Source organism: Macrobrachium nipponense, chromosome 32 (genome assembly GCF_015104395.2).
Source record: "Macrobrachium nipponense isolate FS-2020 chromosome 32, ASM1510439v2, whole genome shotgun sequence".
Classification (NCBI taxonomy): domain Eukaryota; kingdom Metazoa; phylum Arthropoda; class Malacostraca; order Decapoda; family Palaemonidae; genus Macrobrachium; species Macrobrachium nipponense.
In genome coordinates this window covers 20,844,635-20,866,386 of record NC_061094.1, presented here as the reverse complement: position 1 = coordinate 20,866,386, position 21,752 = coordinate 20,844,635, and the positions used below count along the sequence as shown (strand labels likewise).

Sequence of the window (21,752 nt, the reverse complement as noted above, 5' to 3'; positions counted from 1 at the left end):
CCCGCAACCATATGGAAGGTCAAGAGGTCACAATAACAGTACTGTACAAGATAATTAAGGTAATAATAAAATAATTTCATATAGTGTTGAAATTAGGGCTCCGAGGGTGGAAACAATAGCCATGCCATCTTCCTGAAGAGAAAGGAGATTAATTTTAGTACAAACAGGATAGTACCTATTTAGTGCAGATTTCCAAAGATATTCAAAGGCAGACCTATAGATTAAAAGTGAGTATGGCTGAGTCTCTATACTCTGTTCTGTATTATGTATAAGGAGGCCCTCCAAATGGCCAGCTCGAATTTGCCTGAAAAAATTAGATAATGTCTAAAGGGGACTTAAGAAGTAAGGATACAACCAAGCAATTTGGCAAATGGTTTTGACTGATTGTAGGCTGGAAAAGGTTACCATTTACGAAAGTTCTGACTTTGCAGTTAATGTGGTTAGGTTTGAAATCTCCCAAGATTCTTGGTGTTGAATGATCTTGTGGATTTCTTTTGAGTTACTGAAATTAAACTCATCCTTAAGAATACAATAACATTTCCTTCTGGTATTCTTCAGTTGGAATAAGTACAAAGGGAATGGTTTTGTCATCCTTGTGAATTTAGATGTCAGGTATGCAATGTTGGTGTTTAATATCATTCCTTAAGTTCTTGTTGACGTGGGTGCATCTCTTATTTCTGTATAAGCCTCAATGCAAAGTGTTTGTCAAAACAGCTGTCAGTTCGTGTTCAAACAGTAGTTTATGAACAATTTAAGATGTGTCATAATGCATGCTTTGACAGACATACTTTAATATACAATTGATAAATCATAGGAAGGTTTCACAACATTTATAGGTAAAAATAATTAGAATGGTTTTTATTTGTAAAAACCTGCTCTAGTAATACAAATAGCTTCAAAACCCTGCTGTAGACATATGTAATGGCTTAATTATTTTCATTACCCACTGCTTTTTTATTGATCTTTTGACCTTCCAGTGTGACTATGGGCTAATCCTGACCTGGTCAATTAATATAACTTATTTTCTGTCCAATTGAACAAATAAATACCTAGTAGGCAACAGTTATCATTCAGTTCCCTGAAGATATCTTTACTTGTTTACCAAAGGAAAGCCTGTCATATCTCTTTCACTTTATTCACCATTCCTGGCTCGTCACAAGGCCCAGGAAGCCTACCTCCGACAGCTCCCTCTCCAATAAGTCCCTTCATCATCTCTTGTACAGCATTCATCATCAATCCCAACTTCTCATCCATCTTCTCAATCATCCGCTGTTCAGCCTCTTTCATTTCTTCTTTCATTCCCTCCTCCGCATTTCTCAACATCCCTCTCAACTCTTCCACCTCTCTCTTATGCCTTTATTCCTCTCACACTCGATCATAAACCTCTCATTCTTCACTTCCACTTCCTTCTTAGCTTTCCTCGCCAATCGAAGTTCCTTCCTAAGTCTCTCAGTCTCTTCCAACCTTTCCATTTTTACTTCTTCAGTAGTTATACCATACTTAATGTCCCAGCCGTCCTGTTACAGCCACACCAGCAGTCCCTGTTCAAGGCGCCAAAAATATTATGTGACGGGATCATAAGCTAAAAAAACAAAAGCAAGCAAAACCTCCCCACATTTACGTTAACCACTCCTGGCTTACAAATTTCCCCCAGCAACACTGTCCCCTTTACGTTACTTTAATTACCAACGGGACACCTGGTTCAGCAAGGCAAAAATCACAATCTCAAACACATTTGCTTACCAGAAAAACTTGCACTCAATCAGAGCGATAAGCTGTGCTTTCAACGCAGTATGGCCATCGAAAAAAACTCCTGGAGCAACCAAAAGTGCAACACCAACAAACGCAAAAACACCGACACTGTCACAAACAAACCTCTCATCCAACACGAAAAAACACCAAACGCAAATATTTTTAAAACTTCATTTCATTCATCATTTAGTCTCAGCGCTTAGCATATGGTTTAAAACTGGTCGGTTACTCCATTTCATTTTAATCCTTCGGCCCATCCTTATGAGAGCTGTTAATCAGCTGAGTGGTCTGGTTAAACTATTTTAATAATAATAATAATAATAATAATAATAATAATAATAATAATAATAATAATAATAATAATAATAATAATAATAATAATAATAATAATAATGTGTGGCGCCGTGGAGGAGTGGGTTAGGTCGTCAATAGACTTAAGTGAAGTTAAGCAACATTGGGGCTGGTCAGTCGTTGGATGGGTGACCGCTCTCGGCGTTGATTCCTTGGGAAAGGATCTTTACCATAATTTCCACAGTCTACTCAGCTGTAAAGGAAATATGGAGATGCTACATCAGAAGCAACCCGACGGAGAGAGGATATAGAAGAAGATTGGTCAACATCTGGAATGAGAGGAATAACACCCCCCAAACAGAGCAGAGGCTGGCAGACCAAGTAAGGAACATAAAGAAAAAGAACTGGCTCTCCCCAACAGAAAGAGAAGAACTGGAAAGGGAAATGTCACACGACAACGAATTACACGAAGACGAACAGAGAGACGATGTCACAGAAGACGACAGGGAGGATGAGGTATCAAACAACGACACACGAAGAAACACCGACGAAGTAACAGAGAGGACGGAATGGGTAGAAAAGATTAGACAATGGATGGAGCCAGATACAGAGAGAACAAAGATCCCCTCCATGAAAGCCTACAACACCAAGAAATTAAGGGAGAAAACAAGTGAGGTCAATGAAATAATGGGCATAATACACACCACCAGTATCACAGAAACAAATAACTTGACATATGCAGGAGCAAGATTAGTAGCAGAACTGATGGGGATTCGAACACTAACACCATAAGCACAACCAACCCACCAGAAACCAAAACAGCAACCTCCTTGGAAAAGGCGCCTGGAAAAGCAAATCATGGTGATGAGATCTGACTTAAGTAAACTGAAAGAGATGGCAGAAAAAAGGCTAAGAAGCAAGAAAACAAGGGAGGAACTCAACGAGAAATACAAAGTACAAGAGAGGGGACTAAACAACACAATAGAAGATGTAAAACAGAGGCTTAAGGCCAAAGCACATAAGATCCAACGGTAAATGAACAGGAATAAGGGATACCAACAGATAAGACTATACAGCCAACTAAGAGGGGAAGACAACCACCCAGAAATTCCTGAAGCCGAACCAAGTAAGAGACTCTGGGAAAACATATGGAGCAATCCAGTATCACACAACAAACATGCAACATGGCTCCAGGAAGTCAAGGAAGAAGAAACAGGGAGAATAAAACAAAGATTCACAGAGATCACGACAGACACAGTCAGACACCAACTAAAGAAAATGCCAAACTGGAAAGCCCCAGGTCCCGATGAAGTCCATGGATACTGGCTGAAAAACTTCAACACCCACGAATAGCAGAACAACTCCAGCATTGTATCTCAAATCACCAAGCACCCAAATGGATGACAACAGGAAGAACATCCTTAGTACAAAAAGACAAGAGTAAGGGAAATATAACTAGTAACTACAGGCCTATCACCTGACTACCAATAATGTGGAAGTTACTAACAGGTATCATCAGTGAAAGGCTATACAACTACCTAGAGGAGACAAACACCATCCCCCACCAACAGAAAGGCTGCAGAAGGAAGTGTAGGGGCACAAAAGACCAGCTCCTGATAGACAAAATGGTAATGAAGAACAGTAGGAGAAGGAAAACCAACCTAAGCATGGCATGGATAGACTATAAGAAAGCCTTCGACATGATACCACACACATGGCTAATAGAATGCCTGAAAATATATGGGGCAGAGGAAAACACCATCAGCTTCCTCAAAAATACAATGCGCAACTGGAATACAATACTTACAAGCTCTGGAATAAGACTAGCAGAGGTTAATATCAGGATAGGGATCTTCCAGGGCGATTCACTGTCCCCACTACTCTTCGTAGTAGCCATGATTCCCATGACAAAAGTACTACAGAAGATGGATGCCGGGTACCAACTCAAGAAAAGAGGCAACAGAATCAACCATCTGATGTTCATGGACGACATCAAGCTGTATGGTAAGAGCATCAAGGAAATAGATACCCTAATCCAGACTGTAAGGATTGTATCTGGGGACATCAGGATGGAGTTTGGAATAGAAAAATGCGCCTTAGTCAACATACAAAAAGGCAAAGTAACGAGAACTGAAGGGATAAAGCTAAGGGATAAAGCTACCAGATGGGAGCAACATCAAACACATAGATGAGACAGGATACAAATACCTGGGAATAATGGAAGGAGGGGATATAAAACACCAAGAGATGAAGGATACGATCAGGAAAGAATATATGCAGAGACTCAAGGCGATACTCAAGTCAAAACTCAACGCCAGAAATATGATAAAAGCCATAAACACATGGGCAGTGCCAGTAATCAGATACAGCGCAGGAATAGTGGAATGGATGAAGGCAGAACTCCGCAGCATAGATCAGAAAACCAGGAAACATATGACAATACACAAAGCACTACACCCAAGAGCAAATACAGACAGACTATACATAACACGAAAGGAAGGAGGGAGAAGACTACTAAGCATAGAGGACTGCGTCAACATCGAGAACAGAGCACTGGGGCAATATCTGAAAACCAGTGAAGACGAGTGGCTAAAGAGTGCATGGGAAGAAGGACTAATAAAAGTAGACGAAGACCCAGAAATATACAGAGACAGGAGAAAGACAGACAGAACAGAGGACTGGCACAACAAACCAATGCATGGACAATACGTGAGACAGACTAAAGAACTAGCCAGCGATGACAATTGGCAATGGCTACAGAGGGGAGAGCTAAAGAAGGAAACTGAAGGAATGATAACAGCGGCACAAGATCAGGCCCTAAGAACCAGATATGTTCAAAGAACGATAGACGGAAATAACATCTCTCCCATATGTAGGAAGTGCAATACGAAAAATGAAACCATAAACCACATTGCAAGTGAATGCCCGGCACTTGCACAGAACCAGTACAATAAGAGGCATGATTCAGTGGCAAAAGCCCTCCACTGGAGCCTGTGCAAGAAACATCAGCTACCTTGCAGTAATAAGTGGTACGAGCACCAACCTGAAGGAGTGATAGAAAACGATCAGGCAAAGATCCTTTGGGACTATGGTATCAGAACGGATAGGGTGATACGTGCAAACAGACCAGACAAAGTCAAGAAGAAAGTATCACTCATTGATGTCGCAATACCATGGGACACCAGAGTTGAAGAGAAAGAGAGGGAAAAAATGGATAAGTATCAAGATCTGAAAATAGAAATAAGAAGGATATGGGATATGCCAGTGGAAATAGTACCCATAATCATAGGAGCACTAGGAACGATCCCAAGATCCCTGAAAAGGAATCTAGAAAAACTAGAGGCTGAAGTAGCTCCAGGACTCATGCAGAGGAGTGTGATCCTAGAAACGGCACACATAGTAAGAAAAGTGATGGACTCTTAAGGAGGCAGGATGCAACCCGGAACCCCACAGTATAAATACCACCCAGTCGAATTGGAGGACTGTGATAGAGCAAAAAAAAAAAAAATAATAATAATAATGATAAATAATAATAATATTAATTTGTTGGCAGATCTCTCCCCCTCTTTATCCAGTCAGCTTGTGATGTAGGAGACGGTAGGGACTGGAATTGCCTCGAAGATGTAGTGTCGTAGTCTGTATTTTTTGTAGCACTAGAGACTTTTTGAAGTTGGAATTGTACCTCAGCTCTCTGAAACCAAACTGATGGCTCTGTCATCGAGGTCGTCAGATGGAGGTTTCCTGTACTTACTTTTGAAACCTCATCCAACTGCATCTTGTGTATGCTTTAACCTTCAAGTAACTGTCCAAAAGCAGTAGACTGGGAAGTATTTAGTCCGTTAATCACCAGGGTTTGGTATGAGAACTGAGATTTGATCTACGTACTATGTTACAGAAACAAAAATTTTTAGTGTTCACTCTCAAGAGCTATGTAAAGCTTGAAAGCACTATTCGGGCCATTAATGCTTTTATTTTTTGTGCTAGGCATGGCCATAATTAATATGTTAGTCATCAGAGGTTTAGTGCAAGTATTTTGTCCACTGAGTGGAGGTTAACTGAGAGCTTTGATAGCGATTCAGTGCCCTGGTCGGTTTGGTCTTGGACTACCACCTCGGTGGCCGTGAATTCGATTCTCGGGGATTCCATTGAGGCGCCAGAGATGTGCATTTCTGGTGATAGAAGTTCATCTCGACGTGTTTCGGAAGTCTCAAAAAACCGTTGGTCCCATTGCTGAATAACCACTGGTTCCATGCAACGTAAAAATGCCATACAAACAAACAAACAAAACTGAGAGCTTTGAAGAGAAAGTGAGCCAGTGCTAAGTGCCCGAATCCATTAGTGACTGGTTGTTGTTAGTTAAGACATAGCTAAGAGCTAGGCTTATCTACCTGGTTGCTCCAAGGGGTCACCAGTGTAAGGTTAATGTAAGCTCATTATGCTTTGAATACACTTTTTCTGTTGAGATCATATTTGCTTTTGATGCAGTTTACAGACCTAAATATTAGGCCCAGTGGGGACCTGGGCGAGGTGAGTCAGGTAATTCTGGTGATACACAAGCCAACAACAGTGAGTGTGCTCTGTGATTGGCTGCCGAATTTGCTGGTTAAGCTTGAGTTTGGGAGTGAAATGTTGAGCTTATATGATCAAGGGTGCTTATTTTCATTTAGTCTGCTCATATAACCAGGCATGAAGTTAAGCGAGTGTTTTCGGCTAACTCAAATTTAAGTTTTCCTAGTCACCTTGGGAAATTAAGGCTAGGTGTAGAGCATGATAACTGTATGCCTCTCAGCCAAAAGAAAACCTAGGTACATAGTTCAAAAAGGCTTAGCTACTGGCAATGGAAGTCGGGCACTTGAAAAAAAAACCATGCTTACTTGTAGGATGTCTAAATATTTGGTTGGACTCAGGCCAATTCAAATCAATAGGCTGAAGATAACCTCTTTTTCTTTCTCGTATGAAGCATCTACAGGTGGGTTTGTGACAGAGACCACCAATTCGTATGAATCGTCTTGTTGGTATTGGGGGAAATTCTTTGATAGAATAGGGGTTTGGACTAATTACCAGCAAAGTGTTATACACAATAAATATGCCTGAAGAGCCTTAGATAGACAGTGCTTAAGAAAAGAGTGCTAAGAAGCATCATTGTTTTTTCTCAGTGAGATAACTGACTGACGAAGGTAACAGACTCCACGTGTTCTAAAAGGGGAAACTGGTGTGGATGAGCTTTTGTAGTGCTGTTTTGATCTTGAATGTTTCTCCTCTCTTGTGATTTCTGGCTAAAGGCCATACCAGTTAGAGTTCAAGGAACCTTTATTTTGTTTTCCATCATATATATATATATATCTATATATATATATATATATATATATATAGATGTAAATATATATATATATATATATATGAAGTTTGCTGAAAATTCCTGAACTCTTTATGTTATTGTAGCTTTCGTAAGTTCTTCAGATCAAAACATTGTTTATTACTTATAACTAGTTAAGGGAGTAATGAATTATGAATGGAGTCCTCTTCACTCCTTCCAAGGCTGCCCATCTTAAATCCCAAAAGCATCGCTGTAGCCCCATGTTTGAATTTTGGAACATCTTTATGCCTTTAGTGCTGAAGATGCATGTCTGAGGATTTCACTCCTTCATCTCACTACACTGCAAAGATAAAAAAATGTAGCCAATTACCTAAGCAGCTTATCTACCAGATGAATTATTTCTGGATGTGGGGTTTGAGTAAAGGATCCATACTGTGTTTCACCCCATCTGAATCTAAGGATGATGGGAATAGGTGCCCTCAGCTCTGGTATACATTGGAGATTTTCTTTTTCTATGGAAGTGCTGTAGAAACTGAGTAATCTGTGATAGTGAAATTTTCCATGGCGCCCATTTGATTCTAATCAAAGCTAAGGTTATCTTGGGATCATGAGGAAGATATTTTTTTTTATTAAAGAATATCTAGAGCTGCTACTGTAAACATGTAAAAGATTTTTCATCATTGACATATAAAAATTGTTTCCCGTTTAGTTGAAATATTTTTTTAAAGGTAATAACCAGTTGCCACTTCAAAACTGTCTAGGTAATTTGAAGTGGTCTTAAAAATAATTTTCCCCGCAATGGCAGTGTTTCCAGTCATCTCGTTCTGAAGTTCTATTGCCTCTGTTTTGCCAATCCATTGTAGTCTTACCTTGACAGGTCTCTTGTGCTTTGGCCCTTTGAGCCTTGCAAGTGATTTTAAATATCCTTTCTGATTCTTAAGCAATAGAGTAAACCCCAGGGATGAGAGTTGTGCCAGACCACATGAGTCTTGGAGCTAAGTCTGTTGCATGATAACGTAGACACCAAAGGGTGAAAAATCCTTTTTTATAGCGAGCAGCTTTTTACCTTATGAGATATACAGAATGCAACAACATGCCTTGTATGAATCTTTTACTCAGAAATTTACCACTACACCGTAAAATCACAAAATAATAATTGAGAATTTTTTTTACACATGCATAAAATCTGCAAAAAAATATAAGTTATTTATTTACTTTTCATAATTCGTAGTTTATATTTGGAAAGCATAAAAAATGAAACAATACTGTGGTCTTGTCAGTAGAAATAGAGGTGAAGCAGATGTCCCTGTAAAGAAATGTTGTTCACAGTCAAAACTCTACTGACCTTTGCAGTCACGATGACCATCACATCGCCAAGCACTTGGAATGCACACATTATCCCAGCAGCGAAAACCATCACATGGAGATTTGTCACATCCAATCTCATCTTCTCCATCTTAAAGGAAAGACGATAAAACGATTATTAGTGTACCTCAGTTCTCTTGAGTATTTCTGTCATATTTTTAATTTTAGCATTAAACCTTTTTATCTTAATAGTCAAAATACTATTTGAAATAAGTATTGTCATTTAATTAAGCAGTTCCCAGCAAAAACTTTCCACAAATCCCTGAACAATGTGTAACATGTACTAAAAAGAATAAAGAAAGCTGTACTGAAATTAGCATTTAGAGGAAACTCCAAAACACGAATTTTCAGGAATAAAGCAGTAGTAATTAGTATGTAAAATACACCCTATATTTCACTTTAATACATATAATGTTATTTTGGTCGACTAACATACGTGTTTCGAATTAATTTCCTAGCTATATTTAAATCTATGTAAATATTAGAAAATAGAGAATAAGCCAGAATGAAAAAATACCGCGTATATTTAAAAGAATTTTAGTCCTTAAAGAAAATATTCATGTTTTATGGTGCGCTAGGTCCGAATGAATGTCTCGCAGCCTTCTTCATTATTTCTATTTCCATTACACATGCTGAAGACTCGCTATTTCATCTACATCTTATTTTTTCAAAGCAAATGATATTGGGTTCCAGTAAATTTAAGCAACACATATGAATCAAGTAGATTTTTTTCGACCTTCGGTTAATGCATGCTCCTTATTTTGATCATCTGAGTAGGCTACATGCACCCTTTTCTAATATAGTGTCCGCCATTCAAGTGAGACTTAAGGCCCTTCCACACGAGGGGCAAATGCACGGCGGTCAGACACTGTTACCAATTTTGTGGTTGTATGGCGATCACGTGTGTGGCCCAAGTCATAGGTTCGCCTGCCTGAGCCTATTGCCTCCCTTGGACGGTTTGATCTGGTAACACTGTTAAAAAGCGAGAGAATTACGGGCAAATCCGAGCGCCCGTCGTGTCTTTAACCCCATCGTGTGGAAGGGGCTTACTCTACTTGTAGTACCTTTTAAACTCGTCCAGGATAGCCATATAATATGTTCATAGCTGTTTACCTTTCTATACTAAGCCCCCTTTTTTTTTTTCCTTTTTCTCACCGAGATAGGTCTGCCTATTATTCTGTACAAAATGAAATCTTGGGGCTTAGGCTGAACCTATGCACTTTTGGCTCATGTAATCGAGTGATAAATTTCTTTTTAGATGCTACATTAACAATCTCTTTTGTATACCTGCATAGCTTCTGCCTTCGGTCCTTTAAGTAATAACCTCTGGCACTGACCTTGTATTGACATTTAGTCAAGGAGTACATTTCAGATCGTACGTATAGCTGCATACTTGACTCTCTTTCCTGTTTCATCTGATGTTTCCTTTATTAACCAGATAGCTTGAAAAATTATGCATATGTTCCTTTATTAATCAGATAGCTTGGTATTATGCATATGTTATAGAAACTGAATATTTTCTTTGCTTGGCTGCGATCTAGTTCATCGATGTAACAGATCATTTTATTTTCAGCTTACCTGCTGCATAATTGTAAGGTGAACTTTGTCATCCACTTTGGTCTGCCCTTTGTACTGGCATGTCATTGCTTTGAGACTTCCCGGACTGATTCCAGTGCCAGTGGAAGAGGACCTCTAAGAGTGTTTAAGGTGAGTTTCATGGGCCTCTCTTATCGACATATTGCTGAGAAAAGAAGTCGCGAAATTGAATTTTAGAAAATATGTTAATAAAAGCCATCAAGTCTGAAGTATGAAGCGCATTTTAATCAAAATAGTATGGAAATGTGGTAGAAATCATGTATTTCGTGTGTATGTTATGGGTCTTCTAAAAGCAACATTTCTACTTACTGAAATACTTCAGAATCGAAGAGAGTTATTGCATCATTGTTCTCATTAGACTGGGATGTATTCCCGTTGAAATGTTCAAATCTCGCATATTTCCATTTCTTTAGTGATTTCTTTTTAAATATTTTGCCGAAAATCTAAGGGGTTATCGTGCTGAACGGGAAGGGGAGTAAGAAAACACGGAAGCTAAGGGTTCTGAAAGAAATAAAGACCAAAATCATTCGAAACACCAATGAATCCCTGAGAAAAAATATTTCTCTGTCCCAAAACTGCTTTAGGAAAGAACTTAGTTCATTTTTTCCCATTTCTATTTCATTATCACCTTTAGCATTTACTCCATAATGCCTACATTCATCAACCATTGCTACCTTTTACCGTCCGGCCGTACCACATACAGGTGGTATTTTCCTAGCGTGACTTTACCAAATTTGATTTTTCCCATTTTTGCTTCTTACTCTTGTTGCCACGATCCTGCAGAGTTTCATTTCGATGAAGGCTTCATTCTAAAATACATTCTCTGGTTGGTCCTGGAAACACACTTTCACCCTTTACTTTTTTGCATTAATTCTTTTGTTACTGGATCAAAGTTTAAACTAAAATGACAGTTGGGTCCCACTTCACAGCATGCGCGTTATCATTTTATTTTATTTATTTCATTATTTTAGTTATTTATTTGTTTACCTATTTTGTCGAAAGGCGTGTAAAGATGGAACTTACTTGGACAATCTGGCGCACCATCACAAATCCAGTAAGGAGAAACACAGCGGTCTGACGTTGGGCATTTGACTTGCAGACCGGAGTAGCATTCAGACACACCGTCTGTGGTCATGCCACCCCCAGCTGAAAATCAGGTATATTATTGCATCATTGAGGCTGAGATTTTGAATGCACAGTAGATACTAAACAGAAAACGAAGAAGTAATGAGTAGTCTTAGTGGACAACAGGGTGTAAATGAAAGTTGTTTCTAAATCAAGAAGATGAGTGTTAAGGGAAGGGTTTTGTAGACTCGGTACCTTTGTCAATAGGGAGTGGAGCCCACAAGTGGCTTTAATCTCATTTTAGCTCAGATTTTTCACAATGAATGTAAATATCAACTAGGTACAGAAAAGTAAATGTATATAAGCCTTAAGGCCCGTGCACATGGACGACCTTTGTTTGACGAACTCTGCTCGATGTGACGTCAGAAGCGGAGAAACAGCAGATAAGGTTCTGACTTTTCCCGTTTCTGACGTCACATCAAGCAAAGTTCGTCGGGCAAAGCTCGACCGTGTGGACGGGGCTTTCTACACAAAAAACGCTTTTAGCGAAGATTTATAAAAGAATCTAAAAGTTCATGTGGATCTATCCTAGCATACAGACTTAAACAGTAGAAAAACATTTCAGTCAACTATCAGAGGCACCTAAAATGTTGCATCCGTAGTGGCTAGACAAAGTGAAAGTAAGACGCCCTGAATTACATAGGAGTTAACAGGCAAGACGAGGGTGCTCTTCAAAGGTTTGAAGGACTAACGAACTAGGTGTGATCCGACCTCCAGCTTGCTCGGGACGCGTGCAAGATTTTCCCCTCAAGCATAAAATGTAAACATTATATTCCGAACTTTTGACATAAATTAAAATGTGGTAGAATATATGGACAAATAGAGCCTTGTTTCACCAACGAAAATAAAAATAATTCACTATATTTATTAGAAATAATTTTAATCTACTGTTTAACATGCACATTATTCATTTTTTACAGTTCCATTGCAATAAATAAACCATAAAAATCCTATCCTGAACTTCCTGTATCTTTTCCTCGACGCAAAACACCTTTTTTAGACCTTTATAGTCTTTTCCATAGACCTTTCCTACCCCCAACAAGACCAAAACAACAACAAAGTAGTTTGTAAGCGACAAGGTAAATGGGCGGTATGCAGCAAAGGGTGACTGAGGAACTGATGCCGAATAGGGACCCATGTCCTGCCTGAGGGAAAAATGTCTTGGCAGTCATGGATAGCATAAATAAACCAAAGAAAATATCATGTGATTTATCAGAAAACAAGTAAGATGACCTTCAACTTAAGCAGAAATACTATAAAAGAATAACAGGAGATAAAATTTTACAATTAGATACTTGTACAAAAATCGGAATAGTGGGTTCAAAAGACATTATGCAAAAATGATCATCATATAAGAAATTAAAGTAGATAAAATTACATTTCTAGTGATATATAATGAAGTATACTTTGCTTTGTTAGTATAGTGCCTATGATTCGACAAAGGTTGATGTTAAAATCCTGAAAATGCATTTATTTCCGAATTTTGTCTTTCAACTTTTTAATAGCATCTTCTAAAATCAGCTTCGCTGCGCTATTACTATATAACATTGTCTATAAATTGTCTTCATAATGGTGTATAATAATGTATATTTTACTCAATTTGTGAAGGTGATACTGCGGGGTTTTGAAAATGTTCCCAATGAATTTCCATAAGTGCGCTATTTTCACGTTTGATATATGAGACAAATCAAAACGTTTTCCCCACTTGTAATAACATTTCATATGAATAAGATGATAGTCATTTATATCATAGCGAATTCTTATATTAGAAATCGTCTCATTTGCTATGGCCCGCCCGATCTGGCCCGGCCGTAACGTTTTTTCAAAGGCTTAAAAATTAAAAATGAATTTTGACGAAAAACAACTCTTTTCTTCGTAGATGTACAAATTGTATACGCAGTGGTGTATATCAATTTATATTGTATCCGATTAGCAGGCTATGTATTATATATCTGGTGAAATTCGGAAGAAGGTTACATATGAAACTGAAAATGCACGGTTTTGCACATATGCTGAAAGCTACCAGAGTTTCAGTTTCTTATGCAACCTTCCGAAGTTCAGCAGATATAGATTACATCGCCAACTAATCGGGTACAATATACATTTGTATACACCATTGCGTATACAATTTATTCATCTACGAAGAAAAAAGTTGTTTTTAGTCAGAATGCAATTTTAATTTTCAAGCCTTTGAAAAAAACGTTTACGGCCGAGTCAGTCTGACCGTAGCAAATGAGACGATTTCTAATCTAAGAATTCGCTGTGGTCAAAATAACTGTCATTGTATTCATATGAATTGTTATTTCAAGTGCGCAAAACGTTTTGATTATCTCATATATCGAAAGCAAAAGTATCGCACTAATGGAACCTCATTGGGAACATTTTCAAAACCGCGCAGTACCGCCTTCACAAATTGAGTGAAATATACGTTATTATACACTATTTTACAGACAATTTATGGGCAATGTTAATGTTTTATATTATTAGTGCAGTGAAGCTGTTTTTAGAAAATGACTATTAAAAAAGTTTAAAGTCAAAATTCTTAAATAAATGCATTTTCAGGGTTTTAAAATAACCTTTGTTGAATCATAGGTACTATACTAACAAAGCAAAGTATACATCATTATATATCATTAGACAGGCAATTTTATCTACTTTAATCATTTTTTTAATAATATTCTCGATATAATGCATAGTTTAGGAGCATAACGCGAAAATGTACAAAAAAAAAAAAATGTATTTGGGCGGTGTTTGCCCCCCTAAAAATTTTGCTAGGGTTCCCGGACGTTATTATTATTATTATTTTTTTTTTTGTTTGGTTTGGGGAGGGGCTAATACTAAGGACCTATCAGAACACATTGATGAAGGTATTATTTGGTTACAAATTTTTTTCCCGCTTCGACCCTTAGATACCCTTTCTAAAATTTTCTGGGGATTAACAGATTTCATACTCGTATATACAGGAATACCACTGTAGTACTATTTTGAATTTAATTTTGACACGCCAAGAATCCACCATTCTCCGATACCTTGGTCACAACTGGGCCTGGAAAAACAGTTTATCAGACGTTAGCAGGACTAGACAAAGCTTCGTATTTGAATGTATAGATACCCAATTTTAGCTTCTTGCCCTCCTTACCACATCATAAATAAGAGGTTCAATGATACATCTACTGGGTTCCTTTTATTTACAAATGATTCCTCAAACAATTTTTGCGGGTTTGGATTTTTTCAGACATTTCTGAGGTTTTAACCTAGCATGGCGTATAGGTCTATATTAGCCAGGCTTCTCGCTTTTCGTTATTCCTTCTGCTTATGAAATACTTGATAACACTACCTAATCCTTATAAATCCGCCTAAGATGACTTTGAAACATTTGCCTCTTTGTGGTTATCTGCTCCTCTCATCCTCAATCCTTCTCCAATGGGAAAAGACGATTTCACCTTCGTCTGTGGCTGTCTGCTATTTGCACTCAATCTTCAATCTTTTTTTTTTTATCTATAAATTTTTTTTTATAATTATTTTGAATGGCGATAAGAAACAATTGGGTCAAGCTGAGTGTCATCTTTGCCCAGTTCCTATCAAATTCTTCGCCCATTTTGCTTACAAATGTCAATTTCAATGGTATGAAAATTGAATTTGGTCCTGTATTAGTCTTTAGGGTGCTGACTTCCCTTTCAAGTAGTACCTTGAAGGGGAAACATGCGTATGAAAATAATGTGTATTGATTCAGCGCTGTAATTTGCCTTTTGTTTCAGTTCCCAAATTTTTTGTTGACTTTATCTATCACGTCTCTTAAAAGTTTCTCGTTATTTTAGTTGAAGGGGCAATGTCTGAAATATCCGGATGCGGTGTATTCTAAGATCTTTGCAGTAGCAGCTGCGTTTTATCTTCGCTCTGTTAATTTATATTATTCTGTATATGATCATACGTTTAGTGCTAGTTCCGTGCTGTGTCTGGTAGAGGCCTGTGTCATATCTTGGTTCGATATTCTTCAATATGATGTAAGTCAAAACACATTCTGTGCTCATTTTTTTTATGTAGTTTATGAAGCTCAGTAAGGATGGGTGTCATCCTATACCATTGGGATATATTGATTATTCATTTGGCTGCCTTTTACGCCCCTTAACCAGCTAATTTAGTTCACCATTATAGAAACTGTTGTAGAAGTCTCGACTGGTTACTAGCCTTTTATACTTATCCGTCTACAAATTCTTACACCAAGTCGACTCATTTGTTCCTCTCCTCGACAGGACTGAAACAAGGACCTGTTCTTTTTTCTATGCTATCTTTTCCTTTGCCGCAAAAGGCCGTTTACTAACTTTTTTTGTGGGTACAACTTCAGTCTCCGGTTAGTTAAGTCAGGTGGCTAAAATTACCTAATTGAAGAAGTAACATTATTTTAAAGATTGTTTCAGTTGTCGCTGGAGTATGCAACGCTTAGTCTGTACAGACTAAAAGCATTATATAATTTCCATAACTAGGCCAATGAAAAGTATTTAGAGAATATCAATAACGCAGGCACAATTCCTGAGTAGCAGGTCATAAAAACCAAAAACGATACGGCGAACTAATTACGTAATGATGGAGAATGCCTCGTTAGTCGTTAATTTTGCTCTCTATTAGGATAATGAAGACACTATTCTGTTACAACTTTCAACACGAAGTAGAAAGAGCTGGAGATACGATGTTCGTACTGGAGCCGTTAATTCGTTGAATAACTTTGACTTTATGCAGAGAGACTGTTAAAGAGTTTGCCTTTTTTCTAGTCCGTATCAGCACTCGCATTTAGTGGAATCGCGCACTGAACAATTTCGGTGCTCACGATTAAGCATTATTAATACAAATTCACATCCATTGCTTCTTTATGAAACGTGGCTTTGATGTTCAAAAGGAATACCTCGGTGATGCATAAAGTTTTTTTAGGCGATGGTGATAGCAAGACTAATATTAAGTATTTTGCTTTCGCAATCAGTTTCATTTTTATATGTCCAATAGACGAAGCGTTAATCCTATTAATGTCTGAAATTTTTTCCAATCCTTTTACCCTTAACGATCATCCGTTTTCTTCACATGGTTTCTATTCTGCCGTTTTGAATAATATTTTTTCTAGACATTTTTTTTTTTAAATTTCAAAGGGAAATTTATCTCTCCGTGTCTTGAGAGAACAAACCTCACTGAAGATCCTTTCAGAATTTTTCGAACGAAGCCACCAGTTCCCTCACTAAGCTCAAGCACTAATTCATAGTCTGTTTGGGCAGCACCGAGAAAAAGATTAAATTTTAAAATGGATGTTCAGCGTCACTTGCAAATAAATAATAAAATAAATAGACATTGAAGTTATATGGGTTGAAAATCAATGAGTTGAGCAAAGCCAGCATAATTTCAGAACAGATAACTAAATGCATAAACCCCATTCGTTTGTCGGAGGCTCTTTTAGTTTGGAAGCCGTTAACGCTTCTTACTTTGAGTCACTTGATCTCAAACCCTGACTTTCTACACTTGGTCTTCTAGCAACAGCAGGTGATACTTGTCCTACGTTTACCATAAGCAATAAGTGTAAGTACTATTATAAAGTAAATACACTATTAAGATCTTATAGTCAAAATGTAAGTCTCTCTCTCTCTCTCTCTCTCTCTCTCTCTCTCTCTCTGTTATATCGTCACATGAGTATGAAGATTTTTACTTTAAAATGTAAATCATTATTGTCCCTTCTTGCAGCAGTCTCTGTATTTGTTTTAATTAACAAGCTATACTAGAAAGTGTGTGTGAGAGTTTTACACAAAATGAGTACATACCCACTAATTCTAACAATGACAACAACTGTATTCTAAATAAATAAACAACGCGGGTTTTTTCAAATTCTCTCCAAGGGCAACGAAACTATCCGCTCTAGACTCTTTCCCCAACACAATATCTTTCAGGACCATTGTTGGACTTAAATGAAGGTGGGAATTAATGTCTACTACGGGACAGGAAGAGGGTTACTTTTCTCTCCCTCCGTGCCTTACCTACTGCTGACCGCGCGATTTTAAAGCGAGGTAATTACTTCACTGGAAAAGAAAACTCCTCTATGCTATTAATGGCTAATAAACGTTCCCTCCCTCCTTTACCTCCCACCACTTACAGAAGACGAGAACGTATGAACGCCTTCCCAATCTACCCTCTGCCCCCTTAAACACCGATCGGGATTGCAACTAATGGCCCGAACTTGTCTTTGGCGTAGGTTGATTTTAATCCGGTCCAAAGTTTTTTTTTTTTTATTGTATAGTGAATAAGAAGAATATTTGTTTAAAAAATTCGTCAAACTGTAAAACGGCATGAAGATGCTCATAGTGCCCTACAATAGATCAACACGAAGACAAAATTGTAGAGAACTCTTAATTACAAGGAAAGAATAAGTTCCAGGAAATACGTAAAAGCAGTTGTTAAGGCAAGCATTTCTGCGCAAGGGTAATGTGACTGTCGAAAATAAAAGAGAATTCTTGACACTTTCACGAAAATCACCAGGATTTAACGAGTACTGACAGAGAACAAGTATTGTCATCATCATAAAATCTTATACAATTTATAACCGAAATCGTGTTGCAAGTATCTGGAAAGAAAGATTATTTATTAAGCTATATAAGAAGCCTTTTCTTTACGAGATATTACTTTTTTTTATAGTTGATAAATGCAGCTTTACACACTCACCAACATAGAATGCTCCAGCATCTAAAGAAAAGGAAAGAGCTGTCCCAACTCGACCGTCATCGTGGAGGCCTTGTAGCGTCGCTTTGTAAGCCGTATCCAGTGACAAACCACCAACGTTAGCAATACAGCCCTGTTTTAAAAGACAAAGAAGGAAATAAACAAAAGCATAAAAATATGTACCTGTATACCTTTTCTCTAGACGTATATAGCACTGTACATATTAGCATCAGCATCATTAGACATCTGCCCATATTGCTTTCTGTTCATTACTTTTCAGACGGACTATTTTCAGTTCACAGTACATTTAATTTCTTATTCCTCGTGCTTTAAAAGTTGTAATTTTTTTTCTTAAGGTGACTTTTTTATATATATTTCCATTTATGGATGGCTAGTCTAATTTACCTTTCAAATACTCCAAGATCTTTTTAAGCTCCCCACTGGTCAGGCACAGTCGAATCAGTAAGGTCATGCAGGCAATTAATAATACCAGCCTTTCAGAGGGCATCTGACGCCTGACGTCAGTGTCTTGATGTTCATTTGTCTGATTTACAGTCGCAGTGCAACATTGTTTCTCCTTTTATTTCCTGTAACATGCGTTTGTCTGGCTGTCTACCAACTAGCACAGGGGTTCCCAAAGTGCTGCACTTTTAAGGCTCCAAACACTGAACAAACGCCTTTATATCCATTTAAAATTAAGAAATTATGTAATACTCTTATGACAATATTTGATTAGATTTAATTCAATTTTAAGAACATGGTACAAGCATCCATTTTATTGATTTTTAATGAGATATAAATAGTTTCTAAGGCCATTTTTATCATTGCGGGTCTGACACTGCTACATTTTTATGATTCTCTAAATAAACCGCTCTTCTAGCTTCGAAGGTTGGTGACCCCTGAACTGTTAATAGCAGTATAACTTCCCTTCTATTCATTAGACATTTTCAATATGAATATTAACTGACCAGATTTTTTCATTTTTAAAATGCGCTTGAGTATTAAACATCTCTATAAACGTAGCACAATACCTTACATTTTATTTTCATATCAGTATATCTGGCTTTATGTACATAGTGAATAACAAAAATACGAGGTACATTAAGACTTATATATCAGTCATCGGTAAGTGAAAGGGTTCCTCTCCCTTACGTCATTCAAACTATAGTTTACATGATGCGTTTTAATGAAATATTTCAGCAGATAACCATTTTTCATAGTAATGGGTGGCTCTAGAGAAAAATCAAGAAACAGTTAACACTGCATCAGGGCTGAGCCCACTGCGCAGAAATCTCCCACTCACTAGCCGTTTCATATAACACCCATCAGCTGCCGGTCGAAACACACAACACCTTTCTTTCACTCTTGTCCACACTGTTGCCTCGTGGATATTAAAGTCACTCCTTTACATTCCCCGTCCATCAGTTCAACACTTTCTAGATATTCATCTCCTCTTTCCTTTCAACAACTAATTACAGTGGACCCCCTGTATTCGTGGGGGATGCGTACCAGATCCCCTGCGAGTAGCTAGAATCCGCAAATACATAAAATCCATATAAAAACGCCTAAAACTGTATATTTTGTTAGTTCAAACATAAGAAGAATCCACCTGGTTTTTTTTAAATAGTTTTATCACAAAAAGTGCAGTTAATCATGAAATTGATGTGACAATACAGTAATTTGTGGATATTTCTCATAGAAAAATACCGCGAATACGCGAATTTCCCGCAAATAATGAATGGATAGATATGGTCCATAGAAATATTCACAGATAAATGAGTCCGTGAATACCGAGAGTGCGATTACGGGGTCCACTATACAATCTTTATACCCCCTTTTTACCCTCCATACCCTCCTCATGAGCTAACCACTTCAGAACACACTAATTCATCTTTTTGTTGGTGTTTGCTTTCTTTCCTTGAAAGAAAAACTAATGTTTATATGCAACTGTATTTGCTTTGGATATCCTTTGGCATGTAAATCATATCATAGGATATTCAAATGCATGTGAATAGGCAGACAGGTTTGTCGACGTATAAGAAGCATAATCACCAAACCAGTTGAAAAACAAAATCAGTCTCGCTGTGATCAGAAAACGAATAATATTTGAATCCCATCCCGATCTGAGAGTGAAATGCTACTTTATTGCAACAAACATACAGTACACTCATTAGCGTCTGAGGTCGGTGTTCCATTTACAGATCTTGTTTGTCAATCCAGATGGGGTCACCCCTTTCCAATACGCCCATGTAAACTACCTTCCTTAAAATCTTTACATTTTACGTATTTTGAAATAAGAGGATCGAGTTTATAGTTTCCTTGATTAATATATTCTTACAAAAGCTTTATTTTCTAAAATTGGACCTGATAATGTTCCAGAGATACCACTGGAATGAACGCAAAGGGCTCTTTGAGATTCTACATTTGTCTCTCCTGTGCTGCGTCATCCACAAATCTCTTCATCTCCAGCCTCACTCCTATTTCTTAAACAAATAGGTCAGCGTCTTCCACTTTTCTGGTGCCCACAGGAGTCCAGTTGATACTGTCGCGTACTATGTCTCCCAGGGGTTGTGGGAAGGACATGTCCAAGCCATCTCCATCTCTCTTTCATCATTATCTCAACTACATATGGAACTTTCGTTATTTTCCTCATACCATTTCTAACTCTTAATTACCATCTGACTCCTATTATGTTATTCTTCTTTGAGCATTATTCTCAACTCGAAAGATTATTTTAAGCAAAACTAACGAACACATATATGTTTTACACTGCATCAAGCAGTTGTTTAGTAACTAACTGTAGAAACTTACATCATGTTTTCCTGAGACTAACGTCGTGAGCTTGAGCATGAGGTGTTTGTGGTCCCATATCTGAAGAAGGTAACCATCAGGTTTCAGGCCCTCTGGTCTGCCTCCGCCAGCATCCCACTCGCTGGATGTGAGAGCTCCTAAAGGAAAGGGACAACAGAAATATCAGTATTCATTATCATTTGCATTGACATATGTCCATATAGTCCACAGGACATAATATGTGTTTTGCTCTCAGAGATTCTTGGCATCCACTGCATTCAATCTTGATGCTCTCAGTATTTCTCTTTATTCACTTATATGACACTTTCATTCAACGAAACCTCGTCACTGCCCTGATCTTATTTCCTTTGTCTGTTTTAGAAGTTTTATGGCAAGACTGAGCTTTGAAAATTTATGCTCCGCAAACCAACGATTATCTTACGAATTTGTAATTTCATAAATGTTTAAACAAATTTTAGTACAACATTTTTTTTAAGTAAAACAGCGGGGATGAAAGGAGTGGGCATATTTTTAAAACTAATTGAAAGGAGGTAATGAATGTAAGAGAGGCAGTTTTTTTTTTTTTTTTTTTTTTTTTTTTTGTTGTTGTGGGGGGGGGTTGGGGGGGTGTGGGGGGGGGGGGCGCAAAAATCTTATATTTTTCTCCTTAATTTCTTGTATAAATTTCATAGCCCCATCCTCTTTAAAGATTTTCCTTTCTTAGCTGGATTTTCGCTAAGAAAAACGTATAAATATCGGCATCTCGTTTCCATAACCCCTACCTGCAGGCAATAGCTTATAGATGCTGAATTTCTCCATCCTTTAC

General features: G+C 37.7%; 1 protein-coding gene across 1 annotated transcript in view; it reads right to left on the bottom strand.

Moving 5' to 3' along the window:
• LOC135207261 (uncharacterized) overlaps positions 1-21,752 on the bottom strand; it is a 183,315-nt gene that overhangs the window by 6,445 nt on the left and 155,118 nt on the right. Inside the window, exons 6-9 of the mRNA XM_064238915.1 lie at positions 20,948-21,084; positions 18,140-18,269; positions 11,345-11,467; positions 8,706-8,816 (exon numbers count right to left, since the gene is read on the bottom strand). Of these exons, the coding sequence (XP_064094985.1) occupies positions 8,706-8,816; positions 11,345-11,467; positions 18,140-18,269; positions 20,948-21,084 (501 nt within the window). The remainder of the gene's footprint in view (positions 1-8,705; positions 8,817-11,344; positions 11,468-18,139; positions 18,270-20,947; positions 21,085-21,752) is intronic.